The following is a 25427-nucleotide window of genomic DNA, read 5'->3' as shown; positions in this document are numbered from 1 at the left end:
TTTTTAATGCTACGTAAATCCTCAAATGCACAGAAATACCTGTGCATACTCATTGCCAGTACCCTTGCTTTTGTTTTGGAAATAACAACAGACTGTAATATACTTGTTAAATTTATTTCCCCCCTGTATAATTGCACATGCAAAGAGAAGTATCCCTAAGGATTCAGCATTATTTCCAAAGTTTGGTCTCTTTTATATCTTCATAATTATTCAAACTGTTTTCTGCTAAGACCCAAAAATTCCAGAGCGTTTCCAGCCTTGAGTTTATCCTGTAAAAACAAAGTACATATAAATGTTTGTGCGTGCTTAAGTTGTATTTTACCCAAATGGTTCTCCTCATGCTTTAAAATGAACTGCTGCAAAGAGACTAAAGGACCTTTTCCAGTCTTTGCAGAAATCAGTGAACTGCACTGATTTTTCAGTGTTTTATCTCACATCTAAAACCAGAGGCTTAAAAAGGATGGGAAAAAAACCCAAAGGTAAAGATCATACCTTCAGTTTATTGTCAAAATCTTCCATTGAATCAATCAGTTTTCCAGGCTCCAGTTCCCCAAGGGGAAAAGGGTAATCTGTCCCCAAAATAACTTTGTCCTGGTAATAAAAAAACACGTACATTTTGTAGTAACATTAAACAATATAGTTGCATGTGCTTTCTGGAATTTATAATAAACCATGGGGCAGGAAATTACATGTATATATTGGACTGACTAATTATGAAATTGGATTAATTAATATGAAAGTGAATATGAAGATAATCTTTGGATTTCAATTTTCATTAGAAAAAAACCAATGCTTGAAAACAATGACTCAAGAGTTTATTGGGTGAATCTAAGTTTGAAAATAGTACAGGGTATTTTTTAATGTCTTTTGTGATGTCTAAGTAAAGTTTGGTGTATCTTTATTCTGATACACAGAAAGTTCAAAATGCAAATCCCAGGCCGATTGGAATGATTGTAGATTGCTCAGGTGAATAAAACACAAATGGTAATTTCCTGCTCAGATTGATTTTCTGTACTGTGGTGCTGGCTTGAAATACAACAAAAAGGCATCTGTTGTTCCCCTGTGCTACTCACACTGCTTCTGCAAGTAGCTTACCTAAAATACAGTGATTAATCTTGGTTAAGTGTTGCCATAAATTAAATAGCCAATAAAGGTCACACAGAATTTTCCTTATGTTTTTTTTTTACTTTTTGGTTCTTTTTCATGGTCACTCTGTGCTCTGCACTCTTGTGTGCAGTCCAAAATGCGTATGAGAGCTTTTGACACATTCCTTTAAGAATCTCTCCACCAAACTCAGAAAAGATGCTTGGATTTGCATTCCTGAATTTGAAATTCTTGACCCCACATACACACACAAACTTAAATTATATATATATGTGAGAAGAACGTGTAATAAAAAATACAAAGAAATCAAAATTATCTTTTGTGTGAAACTTTAGAAGCTGCAATAATTGCAATGTGATACTACTTAAAACACGGTACAATGTAGAATTACTACAATCACTTAAATAAAAAATATTTAATTTAACTAGTATTCAGCTTCAAATAACAAAACCAATATCTCACTTAGGATATTTAATGTATTTTTTGAAGTGTGATTGGATAGTAGCTGTGTGTTTGAAACATGTATCTGAGAATATAAGTAACATGATATGATTTGTTTCTGAGAGCAAGTCAGTGAAAAGAAAATTCAATAAAAATCTGTATGGAACATTTCTGTTATCAGAGATGAAAAGAAATAGGCAGCTCCTCAATAGGTCTGTATTGTTAGAGGTTCATTTTCACACTGAAATGATATTTCTCGATTTTATCTACCTTCAAAAATGCACACTGCCAACTCTTGATTTTATCAAAAATCTATTCTCCTTTAAGCTTCATCTCCTGGAGACATGAATATTTGAAAACCACAGTTTCCATTAAAAATGTATGTTTTTAAATGTCTCATGAATTTGAAGTCAAGCTCATGAATTTTGGACTGTTGTTATAATATTTGAACTCAGTTACCAATACTGAAATAGGATGAAGAAAACAAAATTCAGTTATTTTATGAAATGATTCGTTCTTATTTGTCATCTGCTGCTTTTTAATTTTTTTTTTTACTTCCAGTAGATGTCACCCGAGAGCGTCTGAAAGACCGTACAAAACACGGAATCCAAACAAGAGATACCCATTCTATTGTTCTGTCCTGTATTGTTGTGTTACAATTTATTATAGAAGTCTTACTGTTAAGATTAGACAAGGAGGATTTATACCCTCTGCCTACTAAATCAATCTGAGTGTAGATTAAACAAAATATATTTGGATGTGTCTACTTTTAAGCAGGTAAATCCATTCTCTTATATTCAATCTGATACCAAGACATTCTCTTCAGAAATGAAAAACAAATGTATGCCAATTAAAAAAAAAACACAAAACAACCAATAAGCATACTAGGTTTATATAAGAAAATGGTTTTCTAAGTAAAGGAGAAGGAAACACAGTGTCTGCCCAGCTGTTTATTAGTCAAGGTTAAGTAAGCCAGCAAGGTTTGTACATTTTTGTTTACACCTCCTTTATACCAAAGCAGAAAGAAATCCCATGCCCTCATTGGAATAATATATATATATTATTTCAATCCTATTTTTCTTTTCCTCTGAAGTATTTCACAGCTATTCATGTGATCTATTCATTAGCAGTAAAATTAAGAACTGTAAATTAATGAGAAAAAATTATAAGCAATATTACTGCTCTGCTACTAGTGATAGTAGGCTATTCATTTATACTCTCCGAGCTTCAGTTTTGTACCCATCCATAAAATGGGGGTTGCAATAACTGTCTTTAGCAGTCAGCCTCAGAGAACTCCTGTGAAGTCTTTGCAGCATACTCCCGGCAAAATAGATGTATTATTACATTATTCTAAAGTATATCAACAAAGTCAGTTTTCTCTAGAGGACTTATAGTTTGATGCCTTGATTAGTGCATCTCTCCTTTTAGAAAGGAACAACCGGCTAACGACTAACCTCTGTGGACCCTTCTACTCAACAGAACTTTTTTCACAGTAATAGAGAGCTGAATCTTAAAATGAATCTCAAAGAGCATCAGACATGAGTTTGTCCTCATATTAGTACAAATTGTATAAGCCTTGAATCTCAGCTTTTTTCCTACTATCAGGATACATCTCAGAAAAAGGCCAGATTGTAGCCAGTTCAGTTGCAGCTTCTGGCCAGAGAATGTTTTACCTGTGGGTGATGGCTCTTGAGGGAATCTCCATGGGAAAGTTTTTGTAGAGATACACTGAATCATATAAACCCCTGTCAACCCAGTTCTTCACTTTTTATAGCCAGCATCATTAGGGATTTTGTGTTTATTTGTATTCACTTCCTGTTATCTCATCATGGGGGGAGTGAAGGACTGCAGCAATTTTGCAGTCTTCCAAAATTCTTTCTCAGAAATGTGTATTTCTGCTTCCTTTAACTGGGATAGGCTCCAATTAACCTGCACCCAAAACTAAGAAGGGATGAAGTGAAACGTGCATGACTCATCGCAGCTGTCACTGGATGTTAATATTCATAAGCTCAAATCGAACAAATTACATTCTCATGCCAGGCAATGGCTGTTCCCTAAAGACCTGAAGCCATGACTAAGCACATCTTTACATACACTGATGCCCTTCCTGCACAGCTCTTAGCTATACTCTAGAGAGCTGTCCTATTTCAAACCTTCAGCTTGCAAAGTTACAGTGTCCCCAAGATCCAATCACATTGTTTTTAGCCCAGCATTTATTAATCTTGTATGTGTTACCCTGCTAACACACGACTGCACTGAAAACACTGAGATATTTGATGTTTTTTAAGCCTTTGACTCGTGGAATAGTATTATGTGAGAACATCAACTCTCATTGGAAAGAGGGGACTTTCTAATCTTCATGGTTATAAAGTTTGAAAATGTGATGCGAATGTTTTTTTCAAGGATAAAATGCCTTAGGCTATTAAACAGAGAAAGAAAATGTACTTTTTTCCCCAAGTTCTTCTGAATGTTAAAAGCATTGAAGTTTTTGGGACCTGACTCGTGACTTTTCAGCACTGGGGTTCCACCCGATGTTACATTGCTTGAGCTCAGAATACTCAGAGGAGAATTAACGATGACTCCAACATCCCATGTAGTACACTGGTCAGATTTATTGCATTAAGAAACTGAATTTCAGAAGTCTGTTGACAAAACAAATGACACCAGAGAGGCTATTGCTGAGTGACTTTTAGATTATCCAATTACAGTCCATAACCTCCCTCTCAAACAACTAAATTTCAGTTGCAAAGACTAATTGTGATTAAGGGCCAGAGTCTATGTGTCACTTCCTAGGAAGAAATGCAGAGAAGTTACAGTTTGAGTGTGGTGCAGAGACAGCAGCCGTCCCACAACAGTCATAGCTTAGAGCAGCCTTCAGATGCAAAGCTAACTTGTTACTCTGAAGCAGAACTGCTCTGAGACTTGCATTCTATACAGATTAAAACAACAACAACAAAAAAGTTAAGTTTTTCAGCAATGGATTAAGCATCCTGTTGTACTTGCTCTCCTGCTTTGCTCTTGACATCTACAGTTCAGCCTAATAGAATCAAAACAGAAAAAGAACTTGTGAGTCTCAGCTACGCTGAGTCACACAGATTCTAATTTATCAAGGTCTTTCTAACAATGGCAAAACATGTCTCTCAACATTTTAAAATGAAAAAAAAGAAACAGGCGAGTGATCTTGTTTCCTTGGCAATAATGAAGGGAATCTGACCACCTAAGCATAGCAATTTAAAATTCAAGAGCCAGACTCATCCCTCTGTACTATAACTGCGTTTAGAATGAGAATATACTTAGGATGAACATGGTCTAGACTTGGGGAGACGTCTCAGTAAAGGAGATAACTGAAGACAAGAGCTGAACTGTTACTCCTTAAGCCCTTGGGTGTCCTGTAAAATGGAAGTGCACATCATGTGGTAAAATTTTTTAAACCTATTGCAAAAGTACTTAAAGCCACTTGATTACTGTAAGCTACAGTTAGATTCAAAAGGCAATTCAAGGTAAGAAGTCATGGGCTGTTGACCATGATATATTTACTATTTAGAGGTTGGTAACAGAAATTAAAAGAAATCCATATTGGGCTGGAGCCATAGTATTTTGTTAGTAACACACCTGGTGCCTAAAACTTCATCCCTGACACAGAGATCTCTCCAGCAGTGCTCACGAGAACTAGCACTGCCAAAAATATGCTATAACACGTCTATACATATGAAAAGAACTTCGCAAATGCCACCCAAGTTAATACCCACTAATGTTATAAGAACTTTCCAATACTAACAGCTTATTAGCAGATCTTTCGACAAGTAAACTGACCTGGGTTTTATCTTACTTGTTTCTAACAGAACTAGGCTGCAGGGTCATTCCCTTGCACATTTTATAGGGCTCCTTTCATAAATCTATTTTTTTGTTCATGGTGGATTTACTTAAGAGGTATTCTCTCTCTTCTCCTTAGAGCTGTAGTGTCACTGTATGTGTACATACATATACACTTTACAAAAACTTTCTATAGTATTGTTTCAAGCTGTTGTTGTGCTATCACCTTGTTGAATGTTTCACGGATCTTCAAATGCAAACTTTTTGTAAAAGGCACAACTACTGTAGGGGAGCTGCAGGTAGAAGTCCAGTTTCAAAGACACAGATTTCCTGTGCAGCACAAACTGAGAACCCATGGGTTTCAAAGGCTCAGAGTACCATGATAAAGAAAGCAAGAGCTCTGCATTATTATTTTTGGCTGGCCTAGGCAAGTCATTTCTTGGCCAGTTCTAATACAGATTTGTTGCAGTAACCTGTTCACTCTGCTAGAGGTGAAAATGGGCAATTAACAGTAACTTTTCTGTAGAGAGAAAGAAAATATTTGGCTTAGCTGTCTTTGTGAACTTTGGTCATAAAAGAGGCCCTGATGACAGCAACAGCCCCATATGTGAGAAAGTAGTATGTGAGACTAGAAATGAACATGCAGGAAACAGGAATACAGTTGTTAAGACAAGAAAGTCAATGTCAGAGCCTGCATTTCTGTTTTTGACACCTGGCAGGTATCTGCCTGCTAGCTGCAGAAACCCCATGAGGTCCAGAGATCAAGACACAAATACGTCTCTCGTGTTGATTTGTAGTGATCCATTGGAGCTTGGCATGAGTGATGTCACCTTCAACCCCTTCCTGAACATTTACAAGTATACACTTGATTTTGAAAATTAAACCATTTGAAAACAAGGCTCCAAATGAAGCAGTCTTTGTTTGCAGTCCCATCCCGACCAAACTTATACATGGAACTAGCCTCACTGAACTAAGGTTCACAGAGCATGATTTCCTGGATTAAAACCACCATTTCAATACTTTATATAGTAAAAGCATTATCAACATGGGAGAAACATGTCAGTTTATAATAGCTCAGCGTCTGATTTTACTGGGTGAATGAGCTGTCTTCTTCCTCTTTTCTTCTCTTCTCCTTTTGCTGTTTCATAGAGAATTAAATAAAGAATGACTCACCTGCTTCTGGAAGCATTAGAACTCACCTCTCCTATTACACTTGTTAGCAGCCTTAGGGCATCACGATCATGGACAAGAGAGTCTGTGTAAAATGAACCAAGGTATTTTCTTGGATCCACCTTATTATCCATAGCACACAAATCAGGGCGCACGTTGAATCCATGGGAGATTCTCCCCACTGTGTATGGAAAAGCTCCACCTGCAAGGAGAAATTTTTAGTAACACAAGCTGAAAATATGCAGGGGCTAAAAAAGTCACATTATCCACAGAGATGTGTAAGTTTTATGGTAAGCTATTTAGAAAGAAAGTGCTCTGAACCAGCAATTTTTCATTCCTTCCCTTTCATTAGCTTCTTTCTTTGTTGTCCCCACTTCTTCACTGCTGTGATGCCCAGACTCCTCCTGCTGCTTCCCTGTCCCTTTCCCCAAACTATCTCCTGTCTTCCCTTCCTCTTCATTTCCCTTAGAGGCTATTATAACAGTTCAAACACTGGCTGAAACAGGCTGGAGAGTGTTCATACAAGCAGCCGACGTGGCAGCTTATCTTCTTTGGGGTAGTAGTACTCAGCTGATGGCAGGCTTAAAGTGCTAACCCTATTAGCTGGCATAGCAGAAAATACAATTGTAGCATGCTCAAATAAAGAACAGGTACTTCACATAGTGTCTTATTTACCTCCGTGTGCAAAGCAAACTTTCAGCTTAGGAAATCTTTCGAGAATTCCTCCCATAATCATGGAGCAAATGGCTATGGTTGTTTCTGCTGGCATGCCTATGAACAAAAAAAGTTTTATTGTATGATAGTTTTATTTTTTCTATCTTCCTATTTGACTTTGAAATGTTATCTTTATTTTCTTTAATTAGCCCTGTGCCTACCAAAAAAGTAATAGTTACAGAGCAGCTGCCAAAGGTTACACATTATTTCTATTAAAGGAACAAGGAACTGAACATTAACTGAAATGAGCACACAGGACTGGAAGCTAAGACCTTCTGAATTCTAAGCCCAGTTTTTGTCCTACACCACTAGGACGGCGGGCAGGCAGGTTGGGTATGCCCTGAAATGTGCAGTACAGGCTTGATTCCCCAGTTATCCCAGCTCAAAGGCAAGTCTGGAATATGCCACGTCCTCTTCTCACCTGTCCTTCTGGGTTTCTTTTGTGTGGAAAGTGCGACAGGTATGCTGATGATTACTCCAACATAGATTTGGGGCTGAGTTATGACATGGTGCCAGTTTCTACAGTCTGGAAATAACCTCTCTCGCTCTTTGCCACTGGATAACTTGGATGCCCAGTGTTAGGAACAAACAGCATTTTAGGTTCCTACATCAGGCCTCAGTTTCTCAGCACACCTGACACATTTATAATATCACACCATTTAGATGGCTAACCTCAGACATCCAGCTTGAAGTCAGGAACTGAGTTTCCCTCATCTATGGGAAAAACAACACCTATCCAGCTCAAAATGTTGTCTTTCATTAATGTTTTACCATACACTCAGATGCAAGGCCTTATTAGGCTTAGTAGGAAAATCTTTTAATTACACTTTGTTAAGTGTATTTAACTTATGTTAAGTATGTTAAGTTATGTTATGTTATGTTATGTTAAGTTATGTTAAGTATGTTAAGCAATAAATTTAGTCTCTTTTTAAATCTTGTTGAGTCTGCTCTGATAAAGACTAACTGATATTAAGATAATGCACTGGTGATTGGGACACTAAGATTTTCTGGTGTATATTGCAGAACGTATATTATATGTATATAGTGTATGTTTTTCAAAACACCTCTATTGGAGGCAGTGCAAAACAAAACAATGCAAAACAGAATAAGTGAAGGTGGAATCAGGTCTAAACATTTATAGGTAACAGTACAACCTACCTCGCGTTATTTAATGTTGTCCTGATTTACCTAGCAGATGGGGAAAAAAGAGAAACTAGATAGTACCCTGCATTTGTGGGGAGCTTTCAAAGTACACGTTGTTTCAGCTACAGTTGATGTGAACTTAGATTTACTTCCTCTCTATATTATTCCTAAGAAATAATATAAGAAATTCTAGGAAGTAATGTTTGGGTTTGCCTACTCCTTCATTTACTCACATTATTTTGCAGGAGCTGATTTCAGAGACAATTCACTTTTCCCTAGTCATTTGCTCTTTGTATTTCGGACAAAAAAGAATACTAAATTCTGTTGCCAGTCTGAATAATTTTTATTTCTAGGTATTTAAAAGTTAGACAAACTGAACAAGCTTAAAAAAATGACTGCTCAAGTTACACAACAGATTTAATCATAGTATTTGTTTTAAAAAAAATAATTACAGAAAAGTCATGTAGTTTTTCTCTTTACTAGTACCTTTGCAATAATCTTCTGGGCATAATCCACGGACAGTTCATAAATGCAGATTAAGCAAAGTAAATATGCACTTACCTATTAGCCAGGGAAACCAATATTTGGACATCCTTCCATCTATCTGCATGTCCCAGGGATGCACAAAGAGACAGCAATTCAATTGTTCAGCAGCCTGCAGCAAAAAGAAAAAAATCGGAATCTTGACTAATCATACCAAAACGTATCTTGGTTCTTAGCCAATGCTTCCAAGATTACCTGCAAAATTGTACTAAGCATTAGTACTAGTAATGAAAATAGGCCCAGAAGTAAGAACTATAAGCAATAGTTGGTTATTTTTACTCCTCTGGGCCATATCCTGAAGCCCTCACTCAGTTTCAAAGTTCTTTTTGAGACTACACGATTGGAAACACTGATGATGATACCTTTTTAGTAAGCCTGTGTTCCTCAGATTAATGTGGTACAAACCCACTTTTCTAGCTGTGTTTGTCAGCTCTCCTTCTGTATAAAACTTGGTTCAAACTAGTATTATTTTGGTTTCATTACGCATATAAGGATGAATTCTCATAACGTTTTAAAGAACCATTTTAGGATGGTATTGCAGAATTGTTCCAGCTGCTTTCAGGAATTTTCATTGCAGTTGCACTGCATTTGTCCCCTTTGGCCCTCTGCCTGGCCTAAAAAAATAGTTAAAACTCTTCCTAATCCACCCCAAGAGCTCGAAATCTAGCTGTATTCTGATCAATAATCCATCTCGATTCAAGTATATTAAGTTTTCCAGAATGACTGACATCTTTGGAAAGGAATACAGGGTTCTGATTCTGACTGAGTAATTTAACTATGTGCTTAAATTTAAACATACAGTTATTAGAGTAATTCATATGCTTAACCAGGATTTAACTGCTTCATTTTGTCAGATATATTTCTGGACCTCCTCTTGTTGCTAAGGAGATTATCACACATTTGAAAAATTTGGTTTTATTTACCCATACATGCATAAATAAAGCTGCAGCTTTGGGGTTATAGGGAGCTATTGCCATCTACATTTGTAAACCAAAAATAGCAATTCAGTAACTGGCTCAGTAGATTGATAAAGTTAATTATCAAACATGACTTCATTTCACAATCTTTATTACACAGGGATGTTTCTAAAAGTGACAGAAGTTATTACCAACATGTGTTAAACATAAGCTATAAGAGAGAGATCCCAGTACAAAAGAGAAATGGAGCTACTGGAGTGAGTCCAAAAGGGATTGGAGCATCTCTCCTATAAGGAAATGCTGAGAGAGCTGGGACTGTTTAGTCCCAAGAATAGAAGGTTCAGCGGGGATCTCATCAATTTATATATATACCTGAAGGGAGGGTGTAAAGAATATGGAGCCAGGCTCCTTTCTGTGGCACCCTGTGACAGGGCCAGAGGCAATGGGCACAAACTGAAACACAGAAGTTCCCTCTGAACATCAGGAAACACTTTTCTACTGTGAGGGCGATGGAGCACGGGCACAGGTTGCCCAGAGGAGGTTGTGGGGTCTCCATCCTTGGAGATATTCAAAAGCCATGTGGGCATGGTCCTGGGTATCTGGCTCTGTGTGGCCCTGCTTGAGGAGGGATTTGGACCAGATGACCTCCAGAGGTACCTTCCAACCTCACCCCAGCCATGCTGTGGTTCTGTGAACATATGCACCTCCAAGAGTGGAAGCTGATAACTGACTGTATATGACCATAAAAAAAAATAGTCCAGATGCTGCACTACCAGAATCCTTGAATAAATTCAGCCTTCTGAAAAATAACCTCTATGGATCAATTTCAAGCTGACAGCTATAATAACCTGTGAAACAGATACAGACTGTACGTTGATTAAGCCCCATAACTGAGACAAATGACCACCCTCATCTGGACCTCAGGCTGTTTAAGAAATGCAATTTATAAATCCATTTAATAAACAATACATTCAGTTTGGAACTTGCGATCCATTTTGTGTAATTCTGTATGGTACTTTGGCTCTATAGGTGTCTCTGAAAATCTCAGGGAGTTTTATCAATTATCTCAACAGGACTGGATACAGTAACTTGAACCCAAAAGCAAACAGTGCAGAAATGCTTTATTTGATACTGCACTTATCCTCACAAACAAAGAAGGCAACTCTACAGTGAGAACTCATATAATAAAAAGATTTTGTTATTCATTATTATAAAGTATGTTTCAGAGTGTTTTATACTGTATTATTATCACTATAACCTACAATGAATTATCATATATAATTAAAGCTGAATCTCTCTGATCACTAAGCAGGTTAGAAGGCTTAATTGTTTCAATGTACCTATACAATTTAGTTGATGACTGAATGTGTCCCAAGATATTTTCAGGCAGAATACTCCAAAATATGTCCCAAGATATTTTTAGACAGAATTTCCCCAAATAAGGAAAGAAAAATTTACTCACAGCATAAATTTTGTACAGTTCTGGTGCATTCAGGTCCCATTCATTGACATGGGATCCTATTTGTACTCCAGGAAATCCAAGTTCATTCACACAGCGATGCATTTCCTTCACAGCCAGGTCTGGAGCTTGCAAAGGTAACGTACCCAAGCCGACAAACCTCTTGGGGTACTTTCTTACTGTAGCAGCTAAATCATTATTTAATATCTGGGCTAGATCTAAAGTATCCTGAGGTTTGGCCTGGTAAGATATTAAGCAGAATGGTACATTGAAATATAGTTCTCAAATGTTATCGCCTTTGGAAGATATTGGATAAATGTCACTGCAAACAATTCAGAGACAGAGTCTGAACTTCAAATTTACTTTAGAGTTCTGAATAGGTGAAAACCAGTAGGGCTAAATTCTGCCTCGCTTTAAAACCTCTGGGTGCAGTTCTGCTTCTTGTCTTGAATATTTTTCCAACTGCTGTTGCCTTTGCCGCTCAGGATGAGTGTAATAAAGCCCAGGCTGCTGAGGCTCTTAAGTACCTGGCCCTCTGTATAAACCAGTATTCTGGTTTTGCGTAACCCAGTGCAAAAACCCCAGTGTATAATTTTTAAACATACCAATGAATATTTACTCTCCTATTATTGGAGTTGAAGAGATAAACATAAGTGTGAGATGCTGGAACCTGAGAATTCTACAGAGAAAACTGGAGCAAACCTCTCCAATGTTTAGAAGGAGGTAACAGTCATAATTTTAAGAAAAGAACTGCAATATCCATACAACCAGTTTCCCATTCCCCCCCCAATACATATTTAATGGAAAATATTCTCATAAATACCAGAATAAAATTTTAAAGATATGTCACCCAACAAGAAATTCTGAACATCAGTGTTACTGCTTATATGTGGGCTTAACACAATGATTTTTAATGTAGCATATCTGTTTACATGTAACAACTCAATTTGTACACATAACTAAATAGTGAAATTGAGAATGTGTTTAGAACAGCATTTTACTGTGATTTTTCTTCTCAGACTGTTTTTATTTCTTTGATGCATTCAAGATCACCATGCAGGGAACATGTTAATTCAAAATTGCTACTGAATTGTAAGATTCAAAGCATTCCAAGTCAATAAGTCCCATGCCACATTTAAAAGAAAGTGGGACAAGACCACAAATGTATCTTTTAACACTTTTTTTCATGAGAAAATATTGATTCATGTCTAGCTTCCATAGAATCTGTACATATATGTCTACCATGGATGCATGCTGTGTAAATTCTCTCTCCATGTTTCCAGCTATCCCCACAGGGTCCCCAGAACAAATATTGTCTCATTCTTTCTTACTGAGTGTACCCCAGAGTGGAGCTTTTCCAGGACACCCTGTGGGCTCTCCTGACAGCTTGACTATTTTTTTATCTTTTGTTTTTCACAGCAGAACAATTCCCCATTTACTTTAGTGCTCTAATTACTACTTCAATCATCTAATTTATAGGAGGATGCATTTATTTTTAAATAATTTTGTAACATATGAATTACAGAATATGCTAGTAGGAACCTACCCAGTAGCTGAACATTACAGGGACTGTGGAAAGGACTTGGACTGTGACTCCTGAGTAAGAAAAAGCAATTATTAATGTTTCCTTTTTATTATTATTATTTTTTTTTATAAAATGTTAAAAATAAGCAAGCACTTTGGTTTGAAAGGTAGAAGGTAAAAGCTCTAATGGTAAGAAGGACTGATTTAACAGTGACATGGATGGAATATTTTTTTTTTCTAATTAAGGAACATGGCAATAACTCTTGTAGTGTATTTGTTTATTAGGACTGGAATACTTTTGCTAAGTCGAAAGAAAAGTAACACTTTCATACTCATACTAGATTATTTGTGAAACTAAGTATTTTCATTTTTGAAGGATGTGGCATGCACATCTACAACAAATTAAAATAGCAATTTAATGTTACTCACATAAATGAATGTGGTGCTAAACTGACAGAATACAGTACCTTAAGTTTATTTGGGGGTCAAGTATATCATATATGTTTAATAAATAATATGTAGATCACCTCAAAGATAAACAATGTCATGTTAACATTGGTTGTCAAACAATGTTTTCTAAAGTGTTCCCCAAAGCTATATTTTGTGTTAGGTTTCATTCATGCTGTGTCTGGACTGCTGAGGTTGTAACTGTAAGAAAATCTTTTTTTACAAATAATTTTGATGTTAGCAATGGAGAGAATTAAGTCTGTGTTGCTTGGTTTCCGTTCAAACAGAAATCTATACCGTAACTTTGTATGTGATGGGTAACAGGAATGAACACAACAAACCTAGCAGATTAACAACAGAATTAACAAGAAACAATAATTAGGACTTCACTAAATAGTTATACGTAAAACTATACTTTTTTTTTATTTTAGGTCTGATTGTAATATTTATGCACATATTTTGTCATGCTTTAAAAAATTGAACTTGGTTGTTAGTAATGAAACTACTAATGCAAAAGATGGCAGAAAAAACCCTAGGAGAATTTCTTCTAAGACAATGACCTTGCCAAAGCACTCTTTTTTTATTTAACAAATTTAACAAAATAATTTATCCTCCTTCTCAGTATTTTACATAGGAAACAAGATGGGAAGCTGACTCAGGCACCTCTTACAAGATCTGATTAATATATACAGCAGCAATGGATTTGGGTTAATGATTAGGTCTACAAAATTATATATATACCAAAGTACAGCCTATGTTGTATTATCCACCAATATGCTACTGGACACTTGACCAGTATGTTTAAGAACTCTTACCATATTTTCCACAATAAGTACTGTATCTTGTTTCAACCCATTTTTACACTTCTGAGCAAATTTATCATAAGCCTTAAAGGTAGATTTCCAAGCTGAACATTCCAGATGCTAGCTTTAGAAGAAGAATCAGCACAGAAAACCCACTACTTTATTCTGTCTTCAGAGGGTTTTATAAAAGAGAAAATAAGAAAAGGCGATTAGGATTAACTGAAAGATTTTCTCCAACAGAATTGTAATGATTTGTGCCACAGAATCATGATGTTAATTACCTTTACAGCTTGTTTTATTGAATTATCTTGATAGCTTGTTTTATTGAGCTGATCAAGACACAGGTTTGTACACCAAATAGACCTAGGACATATGATTATGAGAACTACTTTATTCTCTTTGGTACAATGGTAAATTTCTTATTGTTATTGTAATTCTTATTGTAATTTGGTAAATTTCTTATTACTCGCAAGATTTCTTGGGCATTGCACAAACAAAGCATTTTAGCAATCAAGCTGTAAGATATCTCTCTGTGTTAATAATACCTTACAGTGACTGATACTAGTTTTGTTCAGCTGGGAAACTCCTTGCACCTTTGTTCCAAAGTTATGCCATGTTTGGAGGTTAAAATTTTAGGTATTATCTACCTCAGCCTGTGTTACAGGCAATGGTCTTTCAACTAAGTGGCTACAGCTTTATAAACAGAAAAAAACTAAATGTAGCCTATAGTCTTTATCGTTAGGTGAATGTAAGAATGAAAAACATTATGACTTTTTTTTTTTTTTTTTACAGTTAATTGGCTGATGCCTGTATCTCTGCAGTGCTGTAATAAAAGGGGACATCTTTATGGCACAAGTCACCAGATGGTGCTCTAACACACAGTTTTAGCTTTTTTTTTTTTTTTTTTTTTTTTTTTTTTTTTTTTAACCAAGTAAGCACTGTTTAGTTTGTGGAGAAATATGTGGTGTCTGCTTTATGACACATTTTCTTTTCTGGAGAACTGTTGCAAAACGTTGAAAAAAAAAATCACTCCTGTGTTTTCTACAGGAAATTCTACAGTTGTCTACAGCAAACAGATGAGGCAGTATTGTTTTGTAGAGACTTGCCATTAGTGTTGAGGGAAATACCTGAAAGGGAAAGATGCCCAAAGGCTATTTATGATCAACACTGTGGCTAAGTGACATGGTAATCCCCAAAATCCCTCAGCTAACTCAGTGAATGATTACAGTGTAGTCACGGCAGCATATTTCAGAGAGGTTGCAAAGACATTCCAGCATTCCCATTAAATGTCTAATGGTTTGAGTTTGAAATACTGCTTCTCCAGGGTGAAAACAAGATAGATAAAACTTATTTAAATTGTGCTTACATAAATTGCCTGCCAGCCCTTGAGTTCCCAAATTGGCTGATGTTATGTGTTGCAGTAAACCTCCATAAAGAGAATGACCCAAAGTATCTCCTAACATGCTATCCCACGAAAGAAGGAAACAATTATCATGAAGATGCTGCTTATATCTGCTCTTTGACGTAATTCAGATGTTTATTCCTTATGAAAAGTTGGAGAAAATACTCAAGTTATGTCTACTGAGAAACTAATATAGGAATTATTCAGGCCTCAGTCTAAGAAAAAATAAATATTTCTCTCACAAAAGTAATTTGGAATTAGTTTTAATAAGAACTAAAAAAAAATAATTGGATCAGATTACAGTTCCTTCTCTCATCCACAGTCTCCCATCTTACAGACCTTATTTAGTGGCATGTAACTAACTTGATAGGAAATAAAATTGCAAATTTGGCTTCTGCTTAAGTTTCTTTCTAAATTGGGAAAACTATCTTTTGTGAGAAAGTAATTCTACCAGTTCTCTAGGCTCAGAGCCATCTAGCAAAAACACAGAATGAAGCTGCAACATTTAAAGAGAAAAAAAAAAAATGAGAAAAGGAAACAAACATTAAAAAACATCCTGCGAGTAAACTTAACATTCAGAACAAAAACAAAAGGGCTTTTTCTTTTATGCATATCACTTCTATACCTGGAATGTATGTTGCCTTTTCCTTATTTATGTCAACTTGTTCCTTACTGTCTTAAAAGTCCCACCAAAATTTATGAGCTCATGTGGGGAATAATTTGCTACTGAAAATGAGGAAAGTTACGGGAATATGTCCCATTTGAGTCTGAGTATAAAGCACATCAGTTTTCGCTGACTTTCAACAGATGTAAACTAATGAATCAGTATGCTTAACCTTTTAATTTTGACATTGTTATTAAGCACTTTCAGATGCACTATCAGAGAAGGTGCTGTTACTCTAAATGAGACACAATGATTTAAATTCCTTTATGGAGGTACCTGATAGGTCCATCTCTTTAATCCGTACTTCTGGATCCCAGCAGTTCTCTTGAATAACTCTAAAAACCTTTCCATCCTTCATCATCTTTGCCTGTCCCTGTGAAAAGACATTTTCATAGATTATAAATGTGACTAAGTAGTACATGCTAATTTATAGTCACTTGACTATATTGTGCTCCCTACAGAAACTGACAGAATTTGGTTCTTTTTATTCAGTAGGTATTTTTAACCAAAGACTATTTTAAAATAGTCATTAATAAAACAGTCATTTACAGTTCAGATTTAATTCTTTATAATAAAAAAATCCCCTTTCTTTTGCAATGCATAAGACTCTACATTTGTTTGGAAAAGATACCAGGTACCTTAATCCAATTTTATCCCCATAGCAAATTTTGACCTCAAAAAAAGGTTGTAATTAAATCTGTGCTAAATTTCCCCCTTGGCCATGTGTGTGTTCTTTTAAAGTCAATAGCATCATGGTGATCCTAGTAACTACAGAAATGGTTGTGCAACTGTGTTAATTTCAGTCCAGTTGTTTCATATCACCACTGATACTGAGACAAAAGACCTATTATGTTGTCTTGTGATTATATTTTCTCCTTGGGAAAAAAAGAATTATTGAAGTATTTGTATTTGGGGAAAAAAAACCACACTAAAAAAACCCCCTAAACACACTATAAAACTGTTACCTGAATTAGTGTAATACCTTCCCCATAGCCACCAATTTCCAAACTTCCAAAGTTTAAAACAAAGCTCATGAAATTTAATACTGTTTCGTTAACTATGAACATAGTTAAAGATGCCCTTACTTAAAAAGGACATTTAAAAAATCCTTTTTAAACTTAATTTTTGGTCAATTTGTCAATTGTCCAAAGAGGCTAAACAGGCACAGTGTCATCACGTTAAGCAAAGTAAATTGTCTGTTACGGTTGTAGGTATCCGCATGCTTCTATGGACTTGTAAGCCAACAGGAAGACTTGGTCTGTCTGTCTTTACACTTGCACAAATTGATGAGACAAAATTCCCCAATACCTGCAAGGCCTGAGTACATTTTGGTTGCTTGAACCTACCACAGAGATAAATGGAAATGAATGGAAGTCAGAAGATCCACATGACCCTGTGTGTTTGGGATGGGTAAGCGTGGTCATGCAGCAGCTGTACTGGACAGAGAACCCACTGCAACTGCAGTTGAAAATTGAAAACCACATGAGAAAACACAGCAGCTATTCCTTCACCTTCACAGCAAACAGAAGCTAAGCACAGGGCAGTCTTCCGACCCTTCTGGGAAGGGAATTCTCTCTCTCCAGAGGCCACTTTGCCTCATAAAATTGGTTTATTTAGGATCCTGTCAGTTCTTCTAAATAAAAACCCTGCTAAATCAGAGTATTTGCTACTAGTATGCTAAAACAGAAGTAACTAATAAAATTTCAGTACTTCTCGCAGAGCTAGGTTTCTGTCCCTCCTTCTGAGAAGTCAGACTTAACCTTGAATTTGTTATTAACTTCATACATCATTCACAAATATACTGCCCTAATGAATATTTTAATGGTCTCTTCAACAAATCTAACTGTGTTGCCTTGGCAAACTGTCAAGTTACTTGTTAGCTATATCACAGGTTGTGAAAATTACTCAAAATATTACAGTCAGCGATAACAACCTCTGGTAAAATACATCAGTTTCATGTAAAATTGATTTTCCAACCTGACAGAAAGGTTTACTTTAGCCATACACTCCAATACATTAAAAAAAGATCAGTGCATTACTGCAGATTGCCTAATAAACAGAAAAATATTTGGGGTGTGGTTAAAGACAGGGTACACGTGAACACTGCATCACACACAAATTGTGCAGACTTTACTGGATTACCACTGGGAGTATTCCTGTGAACACTGGCAACTTCTTTCCTCAGACATGGCTAAGGCATAGCAGCTGACCTGCTCAGACATATTTTCTTCCGCTAGTACTGAAAACAGTATTAGACAGACTGTAATTTTACTTGCAGCTTTGACAGCGCTCATACTTAAATGCTGAGATAAACCTGCAACAGGGTTTGCAATACAGGAAAGGTTTCTAATAAGCCATGTGCTGTTCTCATTGAAGAATTAGTTGAACAGTTTGCTGTTTTCATTCGCATTAAGTGATTCTTTGTGAACATGCTACAGGTCAAGGCTGAGCTCACAGAATTATATGCTGGCAACAACAAACTTGATTATGCAGAGAAGCAAAGAATGGTTATCTGAATAGATTTGTGCTTTTCTATGTAAGGGTAGAAAGATCTGGTCCAGCAACACTGTGACTGGGAAGCGAGTCATACTGCTGTAGTCTCTAGGCACTGCCACTAATCCGTACCTGATATTTTTAAAATGAGAAATTACCCAGACACCTCAACTAGGAAACAATTCTCAGAGGTTTTTTTTTTTTTGTAGTACTAAGAATGAAACATGGATCAGGTAAAAATTTTTCAGGCTTCAAAGCAAGTGATGCAGTGCTAAAAATTGAGAGACATGGGACTTTTATTTGCATAATTCACACAGTTTTCTAAGGGCATCACTGAAGAATGCTACCATTCTATTCTATTCCATCCCTATGGTAAACATCATCTGATATTTAAGGCTTTAATTAATTTATATGGAAATTAAGAGAGAGATATTAAAGAATTAAGTCCATCAGGCTGATTTGGTTCAGCAAGCTACATCTAAAATTATCCCATCACTAAAGTACTGAGTCACATCCCAAATTGCACTTCTTTAAAAATGCATGTAATTATTTTCTTCCAGTTTGACCCTGATGCTTCTTCACAGAATGATACGAGAAGCTTTTGCTTTTTTTAATCTTAAGAGTTAACTTCCTCAGCTCCACATATCTGAACAGGATTTTATTTTGCCATGCACTTTTTTAATGCTACATTTTCAGACAGAAGTAGGCTAGACAGAATTCTTTACCGAGTATATAAGGCTATTATTGACTTGCCACAAAGTTCCTTTCCAAACTATTTTTAGCAAGGAATTTTAGCATCAGACCTGTAACAAGCATCTGAGCTGCTAAAAATATCTCTAACAATTCTCTCCTTCCTGTACCTGTGCCATCTACACTTTGGTTCAGCAAGTGGCTTCTTCTTCCCTCCTGTGTCTGCTTAGACTCAGATCTGAAATTTCAGTGTAATATCTTGGTCCCAACCTTCATATTCTGTGGTCCTTTCTCATAAATGGTTCTTAGGCATTTGACAGCATAGCCTTACATATTATCGAATGACTACAGTGTGTATATCATTAGGTTGCAATAAACAGACACACTGTTGTATCCATTTTATCAGCTTTCTGCCATTAATATAAGCATATATACAAATACAAAGAAGTATGATTTTGCAAAATGAGAAAGGGATGAGGCAATGTCTAGTTCGACTGAAATTAACAGGCATTATATATTTAAATACTTTGGTTACCTTTAAGATGCAAGTCTTGCTTCTCTAAAGACAATAAAAGCTGAATCTCTACAGAGAATGAATAAATTACCCAAGTCACAAAAAAGAAACAATGAAGAAGACTGGGTACTATTTTCTTTACAAGGTTAGCCAAATAGGGAGAAGTACTGTCACCCTGAAAATGCTAAGTACTAAATCTCTCTCTCACTTATCCCTCTAGTTTTCTGTATGAATTTCCTACACTGAGATCATGTCTGAATGTCAGAAGATGGAGACAGGATAACGCTTGTAAAACACTTAATACAGCCTGCCATTACATAACACAGCTGGGTTTAGCCAGTTATTTGAACTTTTCAAATACTTTAGGTGGGTTATGTGCTGACACTCTTTGTTGAGCTACGCATGCTTTTAAATTTGCATCTTTTGTCTTGAAGCTTACTATATCCACATTGTCCATACCGCTCTTGACTATGCAGCCTCTGTTGTCTTCATATCTTTTTCCTTAATTATCTAGCTAGTATCTTGCATTGTTTCTACCCCTTCTGTTTCTGTACAACTCACAACATTCCTGCGGTAGGCAATTACATGTAGATGAAGCTTTTCAAGCTAGGACGGGTACATATGAAGTGAGGTGGAAAGTGAACTGAGGTCTCCTGAGACCTTTTTTTAATGCCATCTTTCTAATCTCCCTGTTTCCAGAGGCCAATGCCATTTGCAGTGACAGGCTCTCCAAGATCCCTAGGAGTGGGGAGCTGACAGGTCACGGGAGGAAGCTGGCTTCTTGTGATGGTGTTTCAGATAGACGGGGATATCTGACTGCCAAAGTTATTATATGGTAACAGAGGTAACGTCTTTAAAACTAGCTGGTACAGTTAACTTGTAAATAGTGATGTACAAAGGGAATTATTTTGCCATATCAACCTTACCTCTCTTAGGTCCTTTTGCCCTCCTGTAAAAAAAAGCACTAATACTGGTAATTTTTTTAATGGTTTAATCGAAAGATAAACTGCAACGTTTTGACTTCACGTTCAGAAGTTTTACATTGTGTAACTGTGAATGTCACTGAATTTACTGCCAATATGCTCTGCTCTGAGATCAGAATCAAGCCTCTAAGAAACCAGTTCTGTCCCCATCAGAGTAAATTACATGTATTGTGCTAACTTCAGTACCAGGAAGATGGATTCTGAATGTTAGCATAGACTCACAGCGCCTGAAGACATGTTCCAATTGTACTAACGTAGCTCAGAAGTGCCTTTGCAAAGTTAGTAGTGGATGGTAATAAAAAGGTCAAGCAAGATCAGACCCAGCCTGCCTTTCACTTGCCAATAAACCTCACACTCCTACTTTTCTCATGGAAGATAAGACTTCTAGAGAAATCTGTATTAAACACATAGCCAATCTTATTGCCACTTTGCTTTTTAATAGATTTACTGTGAGTTTGTATTCCTGATGGCAACACAAGATCAGCTGAGAGCATCAAACAGCCCAAACCTTGCAGTGATGATCCAGCTGTACCCATCCACCATATCCGTATCTCTGTGAAAAAACAGAAAGAAGAAAAAGCCAGTGCTAGTTAGCACTCTGCCGTAATAATAAAAATCTCAATTCTTAAATCTTGCAGTACCTCATTCAGGAGAAACACACATATGCTCAGCTCAGAGCCTATGAGCAGCATCAGTGACTTCAGAAGTGGTGAAGTTTAACTGGACTGGACTAATGGTGTTTGTAGATCTGAACTTTTAGTTCCCAGTTCAACAACATCTTTAAGTAACCGATTTTGAAGTCAATGAAGTTGCTTAATATATTGAGTTTCTAACTGGAATGATTTTAACACAGAAAAAAATAAATCAAGTATTTGGCAATATGAAAATTGAGCTGACAATTTTCCAATCTGTGATCAGTTAATCATTAGCACAAAGGTGTATTGATTCCACTTTTCAGCTTCCATGATTCAGCAGCAGGACTGAAGGTCAGCCTCTTGCCTATTAATATTTAAACAGCCAAGAGAAGCTAAAAAGGAGAAGCTCAGATGCTCACTGATTCTTCCAGAGATTAAAAATTGTTTATCCAAAACCCCCAAACTACGGAAGATGCTGATTTCCTTTTACTTTCATAAATCATCAAATTAGAAATAAATGAAATCTTGAAATATCATAATAGACTGAAAACAATGCTCAGAATTCCCATCTTCCTGTAAAGACACATTTAAAATGAAACTGAGTAAAAGCAGGCATTTCTTTCACTGAACTGTAAAAAATCTGAATACAGCCCTGAATTTCCTGTGATAACAAATCATTAATTAATGCCACTGTGAGCTCTCCTAATGTAGGTTGTGCAGAACCAAGCCTCCTGTCTTCAGCCAGAGATGCTAATGACTGATGCTATGTATGTTTTATTTACCCATGTTTAGCTATGTAGCTATGTGTATTTTATTTACATTTATAAATCTACAGGCTTTTATAAATATATATGAACTTTTAAATTTAGGGAACATTTTGTGCATGACACCTAATGAGAACTTTCAGGTTTTCACTAGCTCCATGCTAACTGCAATTGTAAGCTGCACAGAAAACGAGTACCTTAAAGGTGCTCAAGGAGCATTTAGGCAATAGAGAAACTCACTAGTCTATTTTTGAACTTATTTTTTCTTCCCCTCAGCTACCAGTTGGATGTATTGACAATACTTATTTCACATTTATTTCTATGAAGTTTTATACTTATTATGGATCCCTAAGCTCTTAAATAAGTATCTTGAGAATAGAATTTTCTAGATTCAAGGTTCAGTATTTATAAGACTGGAAATAAAGAAAGAAAAATTTAATGCTATGTGTATGTTAGGATTGCCTCATCCGTTTTCCATGCATGAGACGTAGAGAACTATGTTAATGGCCTGAATTTTCAAAGGACTCTGGGGAATTCTGAGGGTTGTTTTCTATTGTAGGCCCATTAATAAACCACTGAATCAATCAATCTTTAGAACAGAAGAAACAAAACCTACCAGGTGGAAATCAACTTCTAAAAATTTGGTATTTGCCTCTTTATCAGTGTTTAAATAAATGTAACCCTTGCCTACAGGGTCTAACAATAGCAAATTCAGTCTTGATGTATGTCTGTACATTAAGGGATTCTTGGAGAGATTTTATCTAGTGAATTTAATGCATTTTTAACTCTATATAGAAAAAAATCTTTTTAAATCATGTAAATCAGAACGATGGAATTTTGTAGATGTTTTTATAGGGATATTGCACAAACAAGGACAACAAAATAAGGACAACAAAATCTAAAACAAGCAAGAGTAACCTGTCTTTGTAGTCTGGATATTTAAACTCCTATCTGTTTAAAACAGATATAATTGTTCTAAAAAGTATCTGTCTTCTCACCTACATAATCCAGTGTATATGAGCTTTTCATTGAGAAGCTCTAATTATTATAAATAGGAAGTTCAAATACATGTTTCAAAAGACCTTCCTATGTAAATCAGGAAACAGAAATTCCTTTCCAGGAGGTTTTATGCATAATGATGTTATTTTTCACTAATAATGAAGAAATCATCCTATGTATGTTCTTAATGCCAGGTTTTCTCATGACTTTTCCTAATATGCTGTTTACATTTTCCAGCTGCTCTCTAGCTAATATTGAACTGATACCGGACTGTCATGTTTAAAAAAAAAATCACAGAAACATACAGCTAATATATATTTGTATTTGAGAGTTTGCCATCATTAACCTCAAAATAATTAAAAGAAATGTACAGTGTGACACAGAGTTTCAGTTAGTGTGCCAGATGCCTAAGAGCATGGCTGAAATAATAGTAACCTTTTGTCGTTAAAGACAGGCACAATGAAATCAAATGGTTCCATACTACCGTCAGAGAATGTTCATTCAAACTACAACCAACACAGACTCGTAATAAAGAAAGAAGGAACAATTCAGGTCTTCTCTTTTCTACTCTCCTTTTTTTATGATGAATGGAAACAATAAAGATTTATAAAAATTAACTATTCTGGAAATCTGAATGCAATTTTTAATTGCAAATATTTCTTTATGTATGTGTGTATAAACTATATATAAATATAGTTTAATGTGCTTTTTTTCAGTACACTTTGTAGCATTGGAGATGTGATCCTTTATGAATCAAAAAGCGATCAGATATCTCTATATTGAATTGTGATTTTAATTATTTAGGCAATAACTCTAAAACCTAATTAAGAATGAGATGACTACATGGATTTTGATAATCTAAGAAAAGGATTAGATTTATTACATGAAAACCTAAATGACACTTTCCCTTCTCAAATACTTTTCACAGGATCATGAAAATTATTACTGACAAGAATTAATTTATGTCACTGAATAATAACATTACCATGCAAAGATTCAAAGTTAAGACAAGTTGACTTATAGCTTCAGTGTTCTGACAGCTGAGATTTTGTATTTTTAATACAATATGCTACTTCTTTCCAGTAACTGAAAAAAGTAACAAAGTAAAAAAGTAAAACAATCATCATAATTAACTGTACTTAAAGTGACCCCACTCCCATTGAAGTTAATTACTTTCATGCCTGTGGGTATAAGAAGTGAATGACTTTTGTCTCAGGTAACATTAATCTTATTTAATATTTGCTTATTTCTCTTACTTAGAACAAAAGTGAGTATCATTTGGGAACCTGACAGGTCTGGTTTTATCAGGAAAGTGGAGTTTATACCTAACCATCTGACAATTTTAGGTCTCAAAAAACCAAGCAAAAATGTAAGAATTGCTTCAGACTGAATAAAGAGCAGGGAACAGAGCCCAATTTTCTAACCCTTTCTTACCGGCACTCTTGCTTTGCAAAGTAATGCAGTACAAATATCTTATATCTGAAAACAGAATCAAATTAGACAAAAACCTAGAGATATTTACAACAGAACCCTTCATTCATTGCTCTCAAAAATTACACTGCTAGAAACAGCTGCTGATAACATAAGGCACTGAATATCTAAACTCTTATTACCTTTTTTAGGTCAGGCCATTCCTTAGGTAGAATGTGGCTATGAATATCAATTTTCATATTTGAAGTATCAAAGGAGAAATACTCCTTCAATGAAAATGTTTCCTGTGTAATTGCTACTATCCTTCCTGTCCCTGGTTCAGCAGGTTATTAACTTTGGCTGCTGTTCAAATCCACCTGCTGTCTTATCAGGAGAGCTGGGTACAGTGGCCAACCAGGGAGCCTAAATCCCAGAGGAGTGGCTCTCCAAAAGAACAAAGGCTTCTAGCAGAAAGTCCCTGTTAATGCCTAAACTACAGCTGACTGAGGGCAAAGGGAAAACATATGCTTATATTTGCACTATGAAGGGATTTATTTTACAAAGAATCTAAAATGCAAGCTTGTTTACGCTTTAAAATCATTCAACAAAACTGAATCAGAAAAATGTATTAAACATGCTGACTTGAATTTCTTCTTTCTCTCTAGATTCTGAAATACTTTGTAGGGAGCATGTAATACACGCTTGGTAGACTGTCCTATCTCCTCATCTACTCTCTTTCCCTTGCATTGTCTTTAAAGTTATGTAAAAAAAGTCACAGATATATTAAATTGTAGC

The 25427-nt window shown here is 35.8% G+C and overlaps 1 protein-coding gene across 4 annotated transcripts; it reads right to left on the bottom strand.

The window, feature by feature from the left end:
• Window positions 1–95: 95 nt before the first annotated feature.
• Window positions 96–24999, bottom strand: ACMSD (aminocarboxymuconate semialdehyde decarboxylase). Of its 4 annotated transcripts, none has more exons than XM_056349471.1 (10): window positions 24836–24997; window positions 21333–21377; window positions 16421–16517; window positions 12851–12900; window positions 11308–11544; window positions 8947–9040; window positions 7204–7299; window positions 6558–6730; window positions 493–591; window positions 96–269 (listed from the first exon to the last, which is right to left on the bottom strand). In XM_056349471.1, the coding sequence occupies exons 1-10, from the start codon at window positions 24890–24892 to the stop codon at window positions 207–209; spliced, it is 1011 nt and encodes a 336-aa protein (XP_056205446.1). In that variant the 5' UTR covers window positions 24893–24997; the 3' UTR covers window positions 96–206. The 4 variants fall into 4 exon arrangements, with proteins under 4 accessions (XP_056205446.1, XP_056205447.1, XP_056205448.1 ...); XM_056349472.1 differs by lacking the exon at window positions 24836–24997 and adding an exon at window positions 24745–24824; XM_056349473.1 differs by lacking the exon at window positions 21333–21377 and having other exon boundaries at window positions 24836–24998.
• Between the last annotated feature and the right edge of the window lie 428 nt (window positions 25000–25427).

Source organism: Falco biarmicus, chromosome 8 (genome assembly GCF_023638135.1).
Source record: "Falco biarmicus isolate bFalBia1 chromosome 8, bFalBia1.pri, whole genome shotgun sequence".
NCBI classification, from domain to species: Eukaryota; Metazoa; Chordata; class Aves; order Falconiformes; family Falconidae; genus Falco; species Falco biarmicus.
This window is presented reverse-complemented; position numbering and strand designations above follow the sequence as displayed.

Excerpts from the sequence above, each read along its gene's own strand:
- ACMSD (XM_056349471.1), bottom strand. The coding sequence starts at position 24,892 with ATGAAAATTGATATTCATAGCCACATTCTACCTAAGGAATGGCCTGAC. Across the intron at positions 6,731-7,203 it reads AGTTTGCTTTGCACACGGAG|GTGGAGCTTTTCCATACACA; the intron begins GTAAATAAGACA and ends TTCTCCTTGCAG. Across the intron at positions 270-492 it reads ATTTTGACAATAAACTGAAG|GATAAACTCAAGGCTGGAAA; the intron begins GTATGATCTTTA and ends TTGTTTTTACAG.